At 37.1% G+C, this 19,799-nt stretch overlaps 1 protein-coding gene across 2 annotated transcripts in view; it reads right to left on the bottom strand.

Annotated features, from left to right (window-relative positions):
* The window catches only part of SYNPO2 (synaptopodin 2), a 176,651-nt gene extending 157,088 nt beyond the window's left edge, over nucleotides 1-19,563 (bottom strand). The window contains exon 1 of one of the 2 annotated variants that reach the window (XM_013053939.2): nucleotides 19,275-19,563. In XM_013053939.2, the coding sequence (XP_012909393.1) occupies nucleotides 19,275-19,379 (105 nt within the window). In that variant the 5' untranslated portion in view covers nucleotides 19,380-19,563. The remainder of the gene's footprint in view (nucleotides 1-19,274) is intronic. The other variant, XM_004748000.3, reaches the window with a different exon arrangement.
* Nucleotides 19,564-19,799: the final 236 nt, after the last annotated feature.

Here is a 19,799-nt window from a genome sequence, read left to right as displayed (position 1 = left end):
ATAATAAGAAAATGTCTCTTTATAATAGTTGCCCTTGAATTTATTCAGATAGTCTTCATTTCCAACAAATATATATATATATATATATATATATATATATATATATATATATATATATGTAGCATGCCCTCAAACTTGTAATTCTAGTTTTAGAGATTTATTCTACAGGTATGATCAGACCAGTGCACAAATGTATTTTATATACAGAAGTATTCATCTCAGCACTATTTTTAATGTTGAAACAGTAGAAATAACTTACATGTTCAAGAGGCCGATGGGTTATATAAATTGTGGCAAGTCCACACAATTCGATAATATGAATCCATTAAAAATTACAATGTACATCAGTATTCACTGACACGGGATGGTGTTCATGCTGTGTTACTTAATAAGGAAGTATATTTAGTACCATTCATTTGACATAAAACTGAATGCAAGTGTGATTGTAAGTTAGCACATTTGCCGGGAGAGGGGTTTAACAACTTGTTCACTGAAATGTTAATAATGTGTCATTTCTGGGTTGTATGATTTTTACTTTATTTTTATCCTTTTCTGTAATGTTTGAATCTTTTTTTGTAAGAACAATGTGTCATCTTTTATAATCCAAAAATAAAAGCTATCTTCAATTCTAGCTATTTTCTTTAAAAAAAAACAAAAACAAAACTGTGAGCAATCCATTTGTGGGATAGAGACATGATTTGATTAAAAATCCTGCACTTTGGTAAGCCTGGGTGGCTTAGTCCATTAAGCATCTGCCTTCAGCTCAGGTCACATTGCCAGGGGCCTGGGATCAAGTCCTGCATATGGTTCCTTGTTCAGCAGGGAGCCTTCTGCTCCCCTGCTGTGCTCTCTCTCTCTCTCTCTCTGACAAATAAATAAATGAAATCTTAAAAAAAAAAAAATCCTGCACTTTAATATGAGGAACTAAACTAATCAAGCCCAAGTAAGCTAAAAATTCTCTCCTTTTTTTGGACACATTTTTCCCAAATGAGAGAGGTTTAAGGAATAGATGATGAATATTAAATATATTCCCTCTTCTCCATCTAATTAGAATACCTCATAGAAGTGAACAGCTAGGTCAGAATGATTGGTTTTACTTGATGAGATGGTCCATACCCACTATCTCTCTGGGGTTTCTAGTAAAGTAAGGAGAACAAAACTTAAAAGTATAAATTATGTCAGATCCAGAATCTGAGTGAAGAAGTTAGATTTCTAAAAACATCAATTATGTTTAAATCCACAAATTCTTAATGATATTTTAAAAACACATTGGTTACATTAGCATATGCTAGGGAACTAATTATTCAGAAAAATATAAAGAAAAGGAATCAAGTATTTACCAAAAAAAGCAAAAGAAAATGCAGTGGTAATTCACTGTAATACAATTTTAAGCATAAAAAAGGAAAATTCTGTAAGAGAATACATTAAATTGATACCATTTTGAGAATTATTTTGTTTTTTTAAACAAATATGTCTTATAAATTATAATTTGGAGAAAGGCAAATCAAATTCCCATAAAATGCTACATAAAAAATTGTCATTTCTGAAAGCCTGGGTGGCTTAGTCGGTTAAGCAACAGACTTTTGACTTCAGCTCAGGTCATGATCTCAGGGTCCTGGGATCAAGCTCCACATCGGGCTCCTTGCTCAGTGGAGAGCTGCTGGAAATTCTTGCACTTCCTTTCCCTCAGCCTCCCCCCCAGATAAATAAATAAATCTTAAAAAATTAATAATAATTGTCCTTTCCAAAAAATACTACTGTATTTTTCAAGTTAACAAGAGAAAATATGACCATTCACGGACATTTTGTTTCACCTATTATATTATTGATTCAAAACAGACTCTAGCTGCAAGGAACTTTAAAATCATCTATTCTGAAACTTTCATTTTATAAATAGAGAGATTGGGAGCCAAATAGTTTTCGTAACATCTCAGTTAAAGGCCACAGAGTAAAGTCAAGTTAGAACCATGCCCAAAATTCAGGCTTCCTGACCCCTAGTTCAGTTCAGTACTTTCACTGCACCCTTTGGATTGGTGTCTTGTTACTACAAAATCTCAAATAAAAATATGTCTGAACACACACACATGAAACATATACAGTATTATTCTAATTTCTCTAAATACATTGCTCATTTAAAAAAGCATCAGATAAAGCTTTAGCGACATCAGGCTTTTTAGTGGTTGCCATTCTCATGCTAAAGAATAACAGATGTCCATCCAGTTACTCATTTATTTATTCAACTTATTTCAATAAGTAGAGAAGTGTGCCTTAAGCATGTAGTTAGTTACACATATATGTAACACACATGTATATCATCGCCCCTGAAGAGCACTATTTTAGAAGATGCCAATACCTATGGTCTTGCTTTCAAAGAGCCAAGGTGCCAACAGAAGTGTAGGAAAATGCAAATCTTTTAACTAGAAATACTAATGAGAAACATCTACAGCAAAACAGTAATATTTGCTTGTTTAAGGGCAAAACGGGAAGGTGTACCATACACCAACACCACTCTTTGCCACCTTGGCTCCAGGACACTGGGCTCGGAGTAAGGGTTCTAGTCTAGCTGTATTATGAACACCGAAAGCAAGGATCTCCTTGTTTCACATTGCATCACAAACCTTAGTCCCTGCCATCCCTGTGCCTTTCGTCTGTCCCAGCCCTCCGTCCTTTTCTTCAGTCCCAAAGCATAGCTGTCTTCACGCTCCCACTTGCCTTTGAGGCAGACTGTGAACTTCAACTCAGGTTTTCATCCTTAAAGGTTCTGATGAAGTTTATAAACTTCCCCACATAGTAAGTATTTATTTTTGACTGAATGCAGTTTTTATCACTTGGTAATTTACAAAAAGGAGTCTGGATGAACCAATCAGTTAAAAAGTAACGGTCCTTATTACATACCTACTGGGTGCTTGGGAGAAATAAACAGGATCTTTCAAAAAAGATCATGGGCAGTTACAGAGGACTGTGGGAAGAATACAGGTGTCATGTTGGGAGAAAATGAGAACAGGAAGAAGCAGGCAGCTCAACCAGAAGCCAAGAAAGGAGGTGAAGGGCCTTTAAAAAAACCTTAAAAAGGAGTCTCTATGAGTGAAATGCTGAACTTTGGAAAACACATGCCTGGAAAATGCTTATAAAGACAACATAACTCTCCATTATTGTTCATTTCATGCCTGAATCAAAAAAATCCAGTATGTTGCTACCTTCCCATGAAAATCAGTTAAGAGACTTATGCAGAACTTCCTGTTTATTCTACCTCTCTCCCTCTCTCTCCCTCTCTGTCTGTCTCTCTCTCTGTCTCTGTCTCTCTCAATCTCTCTCTCTCTCTCTCTCTCTCTCTCACACACACACACACACACACACACACGCACACACACAGTACCTCTCCTCTTTCCTCTGCAGATAAAATGTCAGATTACTTTGCTTAGAAATTTGCTTAGAAAGCTCTCTGGGAAATAAGAGACAAAAAGAATGAGATAAAGGACGCGAGTGAAGAGCACCGGGGCAATGAAGATGGAGAAGCAGGAATTTCTCAAATAAGAAAGAGAAGCAAAGGATCAGGCTAGTGAAGGTAATAAAGAACAGAATGGAATAAATATCATAATGGGATCTTTAATTGAATTCATGTCTCCTCTCAGCCCTGAAGGAACCCTGGTAACTCACTCAGCATGAAGCCCCAGGGTCATCTGGGCAGAGAGGAAGCATACAGCCATGTGCTTCCTCTCCTGATCGCAGCTCCACCTCAGGATGAAATCCTTCTGATCAACATTTCCCCATCTGGCAGGCAGGCAGCCAGAAGACTGGAGACCCCAAAATGGATCACTGCATTTGGACAGCCAATAAACGTAATATAATATTCACACAACTCAATCTAGTATCAGTCATGCTAAGCACCATCCGGGAGAAATGTTGTTTTTCCACAAAAGAAATAAAATAAAGGTGAGTTCTATGGCCGTATCCAACTCTCAAGGCCTGAGCCTTTCACAAATTTTGTTTCTCATTTTAGCTCGATCTTGACTGATGAAAATAACTCACCACTGTTTGGAAAGTTGGAAACACCAAGAGCTTAATGTATCATCATTACTTAGAAAAAGCAGCCTTATATAGTAATAACTTCTTCTAATTTAGAAGACAAGAGTGCGGGGGTGTCGGTGGAGGAGGGAATGAAATGCTCATTAGCCCTTCGCCAAAGGCCCTGGCATAGAGTTTTCCTAACTACAGAGATCAGTGTCCTATATTTACTTACCAGGGACAATTTATTTTCTTTTATATTTTCAAAGCCCTTGAAATGATTCCTTTTCTTTGTGATGATTTCCATATGCTGTTTCCAAGGAAAGGGGCATGGCTTACTCAGTGAATGTACGGCCACATTCTGAAACCATTAAATGCCATCTCACAGGGAGGGATCCCAAGGACAGCAGGGGCCCTTCCAGTGACATTGAGATCTGGATCTCAAAAGGCATTGTGTGGAAGACAGCAGATATCCCTTCAATTTCATGAAAGTTGGTTAAATAAAAGTAAAGTAACCAGAAAGGTGCTACTCGTAATTTTTTTTAAACCATTGAATGTTTCCTATGTGCTAAGTGACTTATATTTATAATTTTTAACCCTGAAAATGATCCTTAGAGGTAAGTTCTAACACTATCTTCATTTTACAATTGAGGAAACTGAGGCACAAAGACTAATATGACTGAAAGAGTCAGCATCCACTCACTCTAAACAGAGCTCAGCATAATGATTGCAATTAATTCTTTATAGCTTAAAGTGTTTTCCTTTAAAAAAAAAAAATCTGGGGATGCCTAGGTGGCTCAGTCAGTTGGGGGACCAACTCTTGGTTTTGGCTCAGGTCATGATCTCATGAGTCATGGGTTCAAACTCTGCCTCAAGCTCCACGCTCAGCGTGAAGTCTGCTTGAAGATTCTCTCCCTCTGTTCCTTCCTACATTATACGTGCATGCTCTCTCTCTCCCTCTCCATCTATCTAAAATACATAAATAAAATATTTTTTTTAAATCTGTACTATTTTTAAGAAAATCATTTAACTTTATTTGGCCTTGTATAATGCATAGCGTTAGAATCCATTGCCTTAAACTAATTAAACAACATAACAACGAAATCTTGGTTAGTCCTTGATACTGCAAACATTTTGTGAAAAGTTGCATTTAATAAAAAATGAAAACTGACACTGGGAGAAAGAAATATCACATGTTCTATTTTCCTTTCGTGCTCTTAACTTCCATTTGTATATCAGGAGTACAAGGAATTGGTTTAGTGCTTTCTTAATTTCTGAAGAAAAAGAAACTTGTATAGAAGATAGTTACTTCTTCTAATTAGAATAATGATGATGATGACATGATTACTATGTGTCAGGTGATATTTGAATACACAATACTTACAAAGTATAGTAAGCTCAGATTCACGTGTCAAACTGGTTCCACTTTTTAATCTACAAAAATAGCAATTTCATTACACAGCACTCCATTTTACAGATGAGTAAACAAGTTCAGAAAAAAAAATGTGTTTAAAGTCACATAGAAATGGTAGCCAGCTTTAAAATGCTTTTGTCCTTTCAAGGGTCAGTTCCCAAGAAATATCTAAATAGGATTATCTCTTTTTTGAAGGAGAAAGAAAATGAAGACACACTAGAAAATATAAAACTCTTCTTTACCCTCAGTCTGACACCAAGGTCAAAATAAACAGGATCTATGTATCAAATTCTCCTTGACACTCCTTAAATTCTTCTTCTCTCACTGGGAGAATCAATTTCAGAGGAAGAGAAAGATTAGTTTAATATAATTTCTAACCAAACTTCTACATAAGAGGCAGTGGCAATTATTCATTTAAATAAAGTGTTCCAGACACTGGTCGGTAGGCGCTCCATTATGAAAAGCTGAAATGGATGACGAGGAAATACGAAGAGGACAGTTCAGAGTTGTTTTAGTAGGGTCAGTATGTTAATCACTTAGTGATGGGAAAATAACCACATGCTCAGGATTCCCAGGAGAGAGTTTTTCATTTTTATCACTGTGAAGACTGGACTTCTACAGCAATTTCTCATGGAAATACGTGCCAGCTACACTGGCATCTTTAGGTTTCCTTGAACTTGCCAAGGGTGATTCTGTCCCAGGGCCCTTTTATACTGTAGTGTACTGTGCCTGAAAGACCTACCCACCAATAATCGGCTAAGCTAGTTGGAACGCCTAAGGACACTTATTTTCATTCAAGAAATGAGAAGAAGGGATCCCAAGTGGCATAGTCATTAAGCGTCTGCCTTTGGCTCAGGTCACGATCCAGGGTCATAGGGTCAAGTCCCACATCAGGCCCCTTGCTCAGCGGGGAGCCTGCTTCTCCCTCTGCCTCTCCCCCTGCTTGTGCGAGCTCTCTCTCTCTCTGACAAATAATTAAATAAAATCTTTAAAAAAAGAAATGAAAAAAGAAATGAGAAGGACATTAAGTACCAAGTAATGTTTAACCTACATTAACATAAAGGCTAACATAGGTACCCTGGGCCAGTCTGACCTAAGCAGTTAAGAATTTCATACAGTATATAAGGTGATCCCACTGAACTGAGGTCAACCCAACATAGCAGAAGGGAAACACGCTTCTTCACATGTTCATTCTCTCTCAGCATATTGCAATATATCATGTTTTACAGTGCTTCATTAAGTTAATTTCCATGTTATTGTCAAGTTTTAACTCCCACAAAACGACAGAAGTTTTAAAATATTCCTGAAAGGAAGCTATTAAATAAAGATAAGGAATACATTTTAAGCACAAAAGAACAAGAATATGGCAGAGCTGGGATGCTTGGGTGGCTCATTCGGTTGGTGTCTCCCTTTGGCTCAGATCATGATCCCAGGGCCTTGGAATCAAGCCCCACATCAGGCTCCCTGCTCAGCAGACAGCCTGCTTCTCCCTCTCTCTCTGCCTGCCGCTCTGCCTACTTGTGCGCTCTCTCTCTCTGTGTCAAATAAATAAGTTTTTAAAAAATCTTTTAAAAAAAAAAAAAAAATATGGCACAGTTAACCCTTCTCTATAATCCTAAAGAAGTCTTAATCAGCCATATTGTGAGGTTAAAAACCATTACTGCCTAATCATATGATTAGGTAGACAAAACATCCCAAACAGGTAGACAAAACATCCCAAATTCCCAAAAAGACTATCTGGAATATGAATTCATATTCACTGTTGTTAGAAAGGAACTTTTACATTATTATGCTGAATGATATTAGCCACTGTTAGAGTGAAGTAATCAGTTAAGAAGATATTTAATAACAAAGTGTCCAGAACACAAAAAAATTCTAGGCTTATTTTTCCAACAATGGTTCAAGTCAGGCAATACTCAGTTTTAAACTACACAATTTAAACCAAATGATAGTTTAGAAAATTCTTCATGGATGCAATTAAAAATGGCTAACATGGCATAATTGGCAACAAACTAAGATGTATTTTTTGTTATCAAATATTGTTGAAGATGCAACCTCCTCCCACAAGAAATTGGTAGAAATAATATTAGTACAAAGTAGTGTTGGAGGAGGCCTGTTGTAAAATTAAATAAAAGAATATGTTTCTGGTATGTCCCAACATATGGTACCTTCAAGATTCAATTTTGATATTTTCATAGATGAACTATTCCTTTGAATAACCAATAAGGAAGATCATGGAGATAAGTTCTCAAAAGTAAATTAATAATTTAATTTTTAAAAAGTCAATGTTTTGGGTGGCTCAGTCAGTTAAGCCTCTGCCTTCGGCTCAGGTCATGATCTCAAGGTTCTGGAATGGAAGCCCAGGCCAGGCTCAGGCTCCCTGTTCAGAGGGGAGTCTGCTTCCCCTTCTCCCGCTGCCCTGCCCTCTGCTTGTGCATAAGCACTCTCTCTCTCTCTCTCTCTCTCATGTGCTTTATCTCAAATAAGTAAATAAAATCTTTTTTTAAAAAGTCAATGTTTCATGGGAAAAAATGTACATAAAACCACTGAGAAAGTAGCTGCTTGAACAGGGATTAATAAAGAAAATATTCTATGGTAAGGTTATGAAGGTGTCTCCCATAAAATTCATTCAGTGCATAATTTGAAGGCAAATTCATGTTTGGGTAAGTTGAAGACAGAGTGCAAAAGTGCTACAGATGTCATCAATAGTTCTAACTTTATAAAAGCTCACACTTAAAATATACCAGAATCTTTAAAATCTGTTGCAGTGATGTAGGGAGTGACCACAAAAGTTTTTATGTCACAGAAATTTGTATCACTGCGGTTCGGTGGTATCTCTTGCAAATCTTTCTAAGAGTTGCAGAACCTAAGGATGTTTCATAGTTTTATTTAACAGATAAATTAATATTTCAACTTTGTTAACCTCTTCTGGAATAAGGGCTCTTAGTTATTGGTTACCTGGCCTATATTTTAGATAAATAAATATAATATGTTCCCTAACAATCAATTGCTTTGAGAAAAACTTTTCAAAAACGTAAGTAGATGAAACAGAGAAGGTTTTGAAGAGTACTTAAAAATGTTCCTATGATTATGCAATTTTTCTAGTTGAAAATTATTTAAGTGTGTTATTCTTTAAAATGTCTTATCTGCACCCTTAACTAGAAAAAAGGAATTTCTGGGATGCCTGGGTGGCTTAGTTGGTTAAGTGTCTGTCTTCAGCTTAGGTCATGATCCCAGAGTCCATAGATCAAGTCCTGTATCACATCAGGCTCCTTGCTCAGTGGGGAGCCTGCTTCTCCCTCTGCCTGCTGCTCTCCCTGCTTGTGCTCTCTCTCTGACAAATAAATAAATAACATCTTAAAAAAAAATAATTTCTAACAGGTTTTCAATCTTCCAAGTAAAAAGTGCCAGTGAGTGAGATTTTAACACTAAAATATTAAAATATAGCCTATTCTCATTAGTTTGTAAGAACAAAGTATGGTTATCAAGGAAGATGGAAATCTACCCATCAAATTACAACAAAAACATTTGCATTATGAGTTGAGAATGAAAAATAATTTCCAGTTAGTGCTTCATTTCTTCAATATGGATCTACCTGTATTAAGGGGCTATCTTTTTCAGCCATGATAATCTTCAGAATCAAGTACTGAAATGAATTAAAATTTCACTAGATCTCTTAACTATACCTCATGGGGTCACATAAGTTTTCAAAATCAGAGAGTCCATCAAACACATCATTCTCACTAAAAAAAAAAAATAACTTCTGGTCAGTGATAGTGAGAAGACTTATTGTGCTATTACAGTTAAATAAAAATTAGTTTAAAAAATATTGCTGATTTTATCATTTTATTCTTTAAAATTTTTTTGATATATTATACACTGTACATAAAATATTGGCATAGTATTACATATGTATATATATATATATATATATCTTGCTTATATAGCCCATATATACACACACATCATTTATATGTATATGAGGTACAAATGGGCTACCCTCAAAACTGTTTTACTTAAGGAGATATAATCAAAACATTTTGAATGCCACTGCTCTCATAGGAGAAACAAACATGTGAACAAAAATTGCTACAGGCAGCAAAGTGTACAAAAGCATGAGGTGAAACCTTTATGTGATAAAGGGACCACCACAGAGCAAATGTTTACCTACCTCTGACCAGAAAATTGAGTCAGATCTCCAAGAGAACTGACTGTGAACTGAGTTGCCCAAAGTGAGTAAAATTTCTCCAAGTGTATTAGGGTAGGTGTCAGAGGAAGGGGTACACACAACAGAGATGAATCTTGGTGGCAGGAAAGGCAGAGTGTTTTGAGAGAACTGCCATATTTTCAAACAGCTAAGTGTACCTTGAGGGGAGTCCCAGGTGATGGGGCTGGAAATTATAGCAGAGATGGGATCGTGGAGGGTTATGGGTGCCTCCATAACATGGAGTTACAGCCAGTGAACAAGGCATGGTGCAGGCAGCAGCTCAGACTATGGGCTTTGACATTAAACTGGACTTGGTCCTGGACCTGCCATTTACCAGCTGTGTGATCTTAAATTATTTAGTTAACTTCTCTAACTCTCAGCCTCCTCATCCACAAATAAAATAAATAAATAAATAGATAGATAGATAGATAAAGTAAAGCTGTTGTGTATGATGTAATTCATTAAGTACTTGATTGTACGTTATAAGATTTTTTTAATGTTATGGTTCTTTTGATGACTACGATGGGGAGACTTTGAAGTATTTTAAGCAATGACATAACAGGTGATTTAGAAAAATCTCTCTGGCAGCTCTCTGTAGCACAAATCTTAGGAATGTGAAACCTCAACATGGGAGACAGTTAAAAGGCTTATAGTTATCTAAAAGACAAAGAGTAAGGGCCTGGGCTGAAGACCTAAGCGAAAGCACCCAGGGCAAGAAACAGACTAAGAGCTAGAGGAGGTAGTAAGTCAGTACCCAGTTACCATCTAAATTCATTGTCTTTATATGCTTTTGTGAAAATGAATGAAGAAAACCACATTAGACCCACAAGAGTTGTGTGGGTAGAATACAAACCCTGGAGCCAAACTCTCTAGGTATGAACCGCAGGTCTAACCCTAACTACCTATATGACCTGGGCATCACTTAACCTCTGTGTGCTTCTGTAATAGGGATCTCAAACAATGATAACCTCACAGACTTTTCTCAAAATATTTAAAAAGTGGTTTAAAGAAGTGCCTGGCATTCAGGAAACATTATACATGAGTTTCTTAAATAAAGTTAATCTCCACAAAATACTGCTAAAGGCAGTAGGATGTTTGGGGAAAATGACATTGGCTGTTATTATAAATTCCTTAGGGAAAAAATAATCTTATCTTAAAATGGTGAAATTCAAGCCAGGTAAATTTTAATAAAGGGACTGAAGGAAGAGCAGTAAGAAAGGCATACTGCCTAGGCAAAATTAGATCATAAACCTGTAGTTCTTTACAGGAAAATTCATCCACCCCATTGTTTTATCAATCTGGTACCCACATTGTTTCCAAATAAAAGTGGAAAAGATAGCCATGGATGAGCAGGATTATAAAAATCCAAGACCAAGGTTAGGAAAACTATTGTTTCATAATCAAGTGACAGGAGATTTTACACAATGTTTCAAATGGCAAATCCACTGTATTTTTTAGTATATTTATCTGAAACACACTAGATTTAAAGGCCAGGTAAGGAAAACAAAATCCAGACAATCATAACACCAAACTATAACTACTATTTCCATTATTTCCCACATACCAATGGATTCACAAAGACGTGGAAGACAATTTGTTAAAACCTGGCCAACTATACTCCTTTATAATGATTTTTTAAAATAGTAAATACTTTAAAAAATACCTAAGGTAATTCAATACTATAAATATGTTCTCATTGAGGTGGTCAAACAATGAAATATCCACCAAACCACAAATAATATTTTGCTTCTCATATAAGGCTTTTTGCTTCATGAAGTTGTTTGCTCTTAAAAGATTGAGTGTACATGCATTAATGGGGGAGGGAGAGGGAAAGAATCTTCAAGCAGATTCCCACTGAACGGGGAGCCAGGCACAGGGTTTCATCCCACCACCCCAAGATCATGATCCCAGCAGAAACCAAGAGTCAGACGCCCAACCAACTGACCCATCCAGTTTAAGGACTGTTTAATGAAGCTGAGGCAGGAATTCTCCATTTCCTTTTACAAAAGTCTTATGGCATTCATCATGAATTTATTAGCATAGATACAGTAAAATTCTTGAAATCCATGTATTTTTTAGGTTTATTTATAAGTTAACTGGTTCACTTTCCAGTCTTGTCTCTCATTGCATATGACCTTGGAGATGCATTTCCCATAATCCTTTTTCTTGATCTCACTGAAAGAAGAAATTGTTATAAATGTTTTTAACTATTAAATCTTAGATGGTGACTTACTATTTCATACAAACTCTAAATCAAAGTTATGGCAGTTTTCAGCATTACTAAATGACAGACTGTTCTCTTTATTGAAACTGATGTAGAGAGATGTGTGATGTCCCTGCCATAGGGGAAAGAATTATATTTGATTTTGGACTTCTTTATATAAACTTTTTGCAAATAATTTTTTTTTCAGAATCAGTTTTTTCATCTATAAACTGAGAATAATAAAACTATCTACTCAACTGGTATCAAATGAGATAACATATGTTAACATACCTGGACAATTGTTAAGATATACTCATGTAAAGTATTTTAGCTAAATATATAAATTAGCTTATATTTCTGGACACTTATTAACTGACAGAGGAAGGTTAAATTATTTTGGAAGCCACTACCATGAGAAATACACAAATATTATTCAGTTAGATATAATATGTGTGTCACAATGATATTACATACTAACTTTTGGAATCTGCAATCTTTAAAAACAACAGTCACCTTAGATTAAGGCACCTTAGATAAAAATTCAGAGTACTTATTTCTAAATGAAAAGTTCTGGACCCTGATAGTAATGCTCTAGAAACACTTTTTTAAACTAACTGAAAGTATGTGCCCATCTAATAGCAAAAAGCATACCAGATTATTAAAGTGCTGTTTCATATTCAAAAAAAGAAAAAGAAAAGAGAAAAGAAGTAACTTACATTTCTTGTTTAGGCCAAAGCCAGATTTTCATTCATTCAACCTAGATAAAATAGCTTCAACATGATCATCTCTGGAAGTCGTATGAGTTGGTGGTAAGTTTTCAAGCTAACATACATCAAATACATGTGATTAATAGTATAAACCTGCTTGTTGGAACTATTTTTGAGGAGAGTCAACTCCTTCAATTATAAACATGGAACTTTCTTCCAGCAACTGCTTTCAAGTATGGGAAAGCCAGATCCCTCCCTTAATAATGCTTTGGTCAGATCCCATGCATTTCTGTTGGATTTCAGTTATTAAAATAGTCTAGTCCAATTACAGCTTCAATCTAATATCTGTCCCTTGGCTCTCTCCCTAAGCACTGTGGTGGGCTTGTGGCTCTGGGTCTTGGTTCCCCTAGGTGGATGTTGTCTGCTCTCTTCCTACCTCCCTCTAGCTCCTCCTAGGTTGAAGGCAGGAAGACTGGGGAAGGAGCAGGGATGGTAGTTATATGTACTCATAACTGAATGAGGTGGTATTTCTCTCTGGTTGCTGCTCTTCTCTGGTTAATGCTAAGTGGCCATCTCTGTCCTCTTTTTAGCCAGTGTCCAGATGCTAGGGCACTTGTATGGTTTCTTCAAGGAGCCCTAGAGAGCTTTACCACAGCACGGTTCCTTAGCATGGAAATAGGGCTCCTGCCCAGCTCCTTCCAAACCCCCAATAGTTCCTCAGGATGCCAGCTTGTGCCTGGTGGTCTCTAGCTAAGAGCACGCCTATCTGGGCAGGGTACCGGCAAGGTAGTTCAAATCCCTCCACTTTCTGTGCCAGTCATTCACCACTGGGAAATAAATGCAAGGATCCTTCCTTGCCTTATCAAATAGTTAAGTTCCTACTCATCTCTCATTCTCTCTCTCTGTCTCATCTCTTTTTCTCTCCCTCCTCTTACATCTTTCTCTGGTTTTATTCCCCCACCCATCCCTCCCTACCCTTTTTAAATAATTTAAATTCAGTTAATTAACATGTAATGTATTATTTGTTTCAGGGGTCCAGGTGTGTAACTCAGCAGACTTACACAATACACAGAGCTCACCACAACACATACCCTCCCCAATGTCCATCACCCAGCCCCCCAACCCCCCATCCCTCTCCCCTCCAGCAACCCTCAGTTCGTTTCCCAAGATTAAGACTCTTATGGTTTTTCTTCCTCTCTGGTTTCAACTGGTTTCATTTTTTCCTCTCTTCCCCTATGATTCTCTGCCTTGTTTCTCAACTTCCACAGATCAGTAAGATCATACGATAATTATCTCTCTCTGACCTCTTATCTCCCCATTTACCTAGGCACTAGGCAGGCCAGCGATTCTATTGACAAAGAAGACATCCTGCTAGGGAATATATTGTCAGGTGCCCCTCTTGCAGGTACCTCCAATCCTTACAATGAGCATTTTTAAGCTTCCCAGCACCTCCTTGCCTCCCAGCAATGCAGAGATCTTGGCTTCAGAAAGGGGAAACTCTCCCACTACTAATGATGACTTCATCCCAATGTTAAGGACCCCCATAATTCTTGCATCTCTCTGTTCCTCTTCTTATATCAGCTGGGAAAGGGGCAGAGGGGATGTGCCAGAACATGTCACACAACCCTTCAGGAAGCCCCGTGGCAACATATCTGGCCTCAACTTGGGGATCCCTTGGCCAATTAAATCACATTTCAATAAAGAGCACGTTATTTTTTACAAGCTTCCTTTTAGGGACCACCTTAGCTTCCCTTTATTCTATCAGTCACCTGTTTCTACCAGTTCAGAAGGAAAATTTAGATTTGCAAACAAATCCCACCATTTTTTATAGCTTAACCTTTGGAAAGTAACTTAGACTTTCTGTGCCTGAATTTCTTCATCTCTAAAGTAAGCATATTTTTCAAAGTACTTCTTAGGTTACAGGGGATCATTTAAAGAAAAAACACCTTCAAAGAAAATACTGCAAGGAATATTTTTCTGAAAAGAGCTTGATAAAAGTCATTATCTTATGCAACGTAGGGGACTTGGGGGGTAGGAAAAGAATAAATGAAACAAGATGGGATCGGGAGGGAGACAAACCATCAGAGACTCTTAATCTCACAAAGCAAACTGAGGGCTGCTAGGGGGAGAGGGGTCGGGAGAGGGTGGTGAGGTTATGGACATTGGGGAGGGTATGTGCTATGGTGAGTGCTGTGAAGTGTATAAACCTGGCGATTCACAGACCTGTACCCCTGGGGCTAAAAATACATTATATGTTTATAAAAAATAAAAATTAAAAAAAATTTTAAAAAGTCACTATCTTAGCTTGTCTTTCAACAAACCAAGATCTGTCTTAAAACACACAATTCCAAAACAAAGATTTTAAATAACATATGCTTAATAGGTTTGCCTAGTGTGTAAGCATACTTGTTTTTAGAATTCTATAAGCATATCTGTTTTTAGAATTTCTGGAAAGCCCTCAAAAACTCAATAAAACATGAAGTCATCAATCATATTTTCTAATAAAGATGTTAGTAGCTTTCCATATGTAGTAAGGAGTATTTATCCTCAAATACACATATTCAAACACATTTAAAATATTTCTTTTTTTTTTTCCATTTAGAAATAGCTATGTTTCTGGAATTACTTTATTTGAAACATTTTAGAGACCTCACTGATGGCACTAATGGATAAGACTGTTATCTGATTGTGCTTGACTAACATATCTTTATTTAAAATTTTGAAGAGAGGACATACAGAACCATTAAATCCACTTCTGCCTCATAAAATACATGATTGTAATTTGTTATGTCAATTTTAATAAAAGTTACTTGAAACTTTGAACTGAAATTCAGGGGCACCTGGATGGCTCAACAGATTAAATGACAAGCTCTTGATTTTGGCTCAGCTCACGATCTCAAGGTCATGAAATCAAGCCCTGCATCAGGCTCCACACTGAGTATAGAGCCTGCTTAAGATTCCCTCTCCTTTTTCTCTGCCTTTCCCCCAACCCCTCTTCCTCTCTCCCTCTTTAAAAAAAAATTTGGCCCCCATAAGCATCACCTTGAAAAAAAAATAAAAGAAATTCAATAAGAGAATAATAAATACCGTGGTGGTCTATATATTTTGAAGAAAGCTTAAAGTTCTAAACATTCAACATATAAGGATACAGTGTGAACATTCTTTGCTCATTATTTTCAAAATGTGAGTTATTACTCAATTTTTCATAAGATTTGTTTGTAAAACAAAATTTCTCCCCACTTTTTTAAATGAAGATTTTCCATAGTTATCTGTCCAGAGGCATAGCCATGTAAGTCCATATTCGAAAGAGGAATTCTGTAGATTAAAAGTGCTAACACAGTTTTTCTAAGAATATTTGCACACATACAATGGCATTTTATGTTGTAAATATGCCTCAATAAATTTGTTTCTATGAATGTCTCCTGGAAATATACTTATGACTTTGTATTAGAAACGTTTGCCTTCCATCACATGTATTAGAACATAAATTAAAAGATATATAAGCATTCAAAAACCAGACAACCGTTACTGATTATTTGACTCTTTTAAAAATTCAATTTATTCTTGAAAACAAAACTGAATTTTGTGGCCTTGAGCTTCAATATCAATGAAAATTTGATTATTAATATTTCTGTTAGTGATCTTTAAAAGCTGGACCAGCCAAATACTAAAAATGCTTGAACATCTCTCAAAAGTGACTAAATGTGCCACTAGAAGGATATTTACTAAAATTATAAAGCTATTAAATTTCCAATCATCGTTAATAACATAAGGCTGGGGGTCCCCCTGTTTATTTCAGCTTGTTCAATTTTCTTTTTTCTTTTTTTAAGATTTTATTTATTTACTTGGGTGAGAGAGAGAGCATGAGAGGGGAGAGGGTCAGAGGGAGAAGCAGACTCCCTGCTGAGCAGGGAGCTCAATATGGGACTCCATCCCAAGACTCCAGGATCATGACCTGAGCTGAAGGCAGCAACTTAACCAACTGAGCCACCCAGGGACCCCTCAATTTTCATTCTACACAGAATTATGAAAAACCTGAACACGAGATATTTTATAACAAGGCAAAAAATTGTTGTTATCTACAGAACTGCTCTAGTGTTTCCCTTTTAAGGGGGCATGATTCAAGCACTGTCTAAAATTTCCTTTTCTTTGTTAGTATATATTTTCTTTAATTCCCAAATTCGTCCTCCATGTTCTTCAAAACCGTGAGCATTGTGTTTGCTAGCAACATCCCTACCCAGGCTCTCTGCCCTGTTCCTCTCCATCTTCCTTTTTGGGGTTAACTTGGCCCCTATAAGCATCACCTTGAAAGAGGAGGAAGTCTAGGCTATGCAATGTTCACTTCACCTCGAGCTGAGGGACCATTACTAGAATTGAGTTGACTTGATGTTTTAAATGAAAAACAGTGATCCCAGTGAGGCCATGGCACATAGAAAGTGACAAGCACTTTGCTCCAAGGGTTTTCTAGAACAAATAATGCTAGTATCAGAAATTAAATTTAAGTTTGAATTAAGGGGGAAAAAATAGACCAACAAAAGTAGCCATTGCCATACTAACTTATAAATTTTATCTTCTTTAGAAGGCTCTCTAGTTACTTTTTATATATGGGGAAACTAGACTGTAAACTGTAGTGTACCCCCCCCACACACACACACAAATTAAGACAAACATCCAGATGCCTTCATAATGATATTTTAGAATTAATAATAAATTATACTATCATAAACTAGAAAATTAAAACAAACATCCAAATACTTTAATAATGTCTTTTAAAAATCACAAATATATTTCCAGGGTATTTTAAGAAATCTGATTTTGGGGGAAGAGCTGGATTGAATTTTTTGACACTCACATACACAATAGCCTCTCTGAATCCTGTTGATAGAGATGTAATCAGCAGAGAAATGCTCCCAAAGCACCCTTCACTAGCTATTAGCTTAATTCTTTAAAAAAAAATCACCACATAATAGTTCTGCTTTGCAGTAAGCACATTGAGGACTCAGGAGAAACTCAATACCTACCCTATTCTTAAGGTCTGGCCACAAAAGAACTAACAGGGAATAACACCATCCAGCCACCTTTGTCCCCACATTCTAAATGGTAGGCAATGTTTCTAAAGTTGTATACTAATAGGACAGTAAAATACTCTAGCAATATAGAATCTCACTAATGGTAGAATACAATTTCCAATTTACTTTCTCCTTTCCTTTCTCACTCAAAATGTTTGTCTCTTTCTCTCTCTCTCTCTCTCTCTCTACACACACACACACACACACACACACACCACCTCACAACAGATGACTCAGAAAGGGTGAGAGATTTGTCTCATGCCTGGCTACAAGTTAGATCAGAGCTGGAATTAGAACCCAAATCTCAGTAACTGGAGCCAGCCAACTGCTATTCTAGACCCAGAACAAATCCAGTTCAGCCTCATGAATTGTGCGTACTCCGAATTAGGCATCACTGTTCTGTCTGATGTTTCCGGCCACGGATTCCTAAAGCAACACAATGAAACCACCTTTTCAGATTCTTCGATCACTGCTAGTTTGGAGCAGAGGAAAGTTACTTAAACTCTCTGGGCTCTTTCCTCATCTAAAATCCACAGGTTGAACCAGAGGTCTCAGAAACTTTCCAGTTCTAAAAATTTTGCTTTAACCTTCTGTTTTATGCTTCGTTTTTGATGTTTGAAATTTTCACTAGGTGGCAGGATTCCACCATCGCATTATGAAAGGATTTTCCTATGGAAGCCTAGTTGCAGGAAATTTCAAAGAAACTCCTTCCTCACAGTGAACATTAAATATAAAAAAAAATTTTTAAAGCCAAAGCCAAGAGAAAAAATAACTATAAAGCCCAGAAGTCCACATACTTCATAAGGATCTAAATCCACTTTTAATATAAAAGTGGAAATTAATCAAACATGTTCCTCTCTACAATACTACAATTTAGTATCCAATTCAGGTAAGAGTCTGCTTAAATTTCATGCATTTTAGAATATATTTTAGCTGAATCTCAATTTAGATCATATCAGATCCCCTCTAGCAAACTGGTAGCAAGAAACAAGCAATACAATGGAAACAAAATCATCGAAAGCATTTAAAGTCATTATTAGGTGCATTTCAAAGTTTCTTATAAGCTACTTAAGAATGTATTTCCAGTGTCTTCGAATTTTATTTTGAGCACTTAACTAGATGAGTACACATGATGGAATGGAGTAGATTTTTGCATTTATTTGTCAAATCCTTAAAAGAATATTGTTTCAAATAGATTTTCTGACATTTTCATCATATATCTAAAAGTATTGCCCAAAATTGGACTTTTCATAAATGCTGCGTTGTAAATGTCACTACCAAGGCCTTACAAAAGTCCCCAAAAGCCATGCCAATTGGTTAAGCTGGGCTGAGCATTTCTCTGTGGAGAAACATAACGTGAAACAGTAACTGCGTATTCTCATACTGCCTGGAAGAAAGTTCCCAGGTGTTTGCTGGTTGTCAGAAAAGCTGATTAACTAGCCTTTTCTTCAGTTGATAAACACGGCACTCTTTTTTTTTCCCTATCAATTACTGGTAATTATTCTTTTCGAAACACGAACAAACCCGCATCCTAGAAAAATTTAACATCGGCGCCAAAATCAAACTAATAACATGAAGTCCTGAAACACAACTTGAAAAAAACCATCAACAGGTTGCTCTCATTCCCTCCCAGTACAGAGCGGTGATAGCACCTCTTCGGTGGTCCTACCTTAGCCACTTGTAAGGGCTGCTTCTGCTCCTTGCCACCTTGCAGTCTGAACCCCCAGGGCGCCCCTCCGGTCATAGAAATGCAGATAAAATCCCCCGTGCCCATTTTCTTCTTTTAGTTGGGTAGCATGTAGAGCTTGAAAAGGCAGAGGAGGCTTCAGTGCGGCTGAGATGTGTACTGAACTCGCGGCGCCTGCCCAGGAGGCACGACTGGGGAACCGAGAGCCTCAGCAGCTGCTGCGGCCGTTGGCCGCGTTCACTAGGAGGCCGAGGCGCTCCCAGCATCAAAGACACCGCCCACTTTTGCGTCACGCTCCTTTGCTCCGCCCACTTCAGGCAAAGAAAAGAGACTCCTCTTGGGAGAAGGTCCGCATTTGGGGCCAGATGGGAGCGGGGAAGCGAAAGTTCTCTAGCGCTAACGGATTTAAATGCCAGCACTTAAAAGAAAGAATGATTGAAAAACTTCCGTTTAATAATCCTGTGACTGGCGGAGAACACGTAAAGGTTTTAATCTTTGGGCCGCGAG

Source organism: Mustela putorius, unplaced genomic scaffold (assembly GCF_011764305.1).
Source record: "Mustela putorius furo isolate JIRA1106 unplaced genomic scaffold, ASM1176430v1.1 tig00001215_pilon_pilon_pilon, whole genome shotgun sequence".
Classification (NCBI taxonomy): domain Eukaryota; kingdom Metazoa; phylum Chordata; class Mammalia; order Carnivora; family Mustelidae; genus Mustela; species Mustela putorius.
Note: the sequence above shows the minus strand (reverse complement) of the source record. Positions and strands in the feature narration are given on the sequence as shown.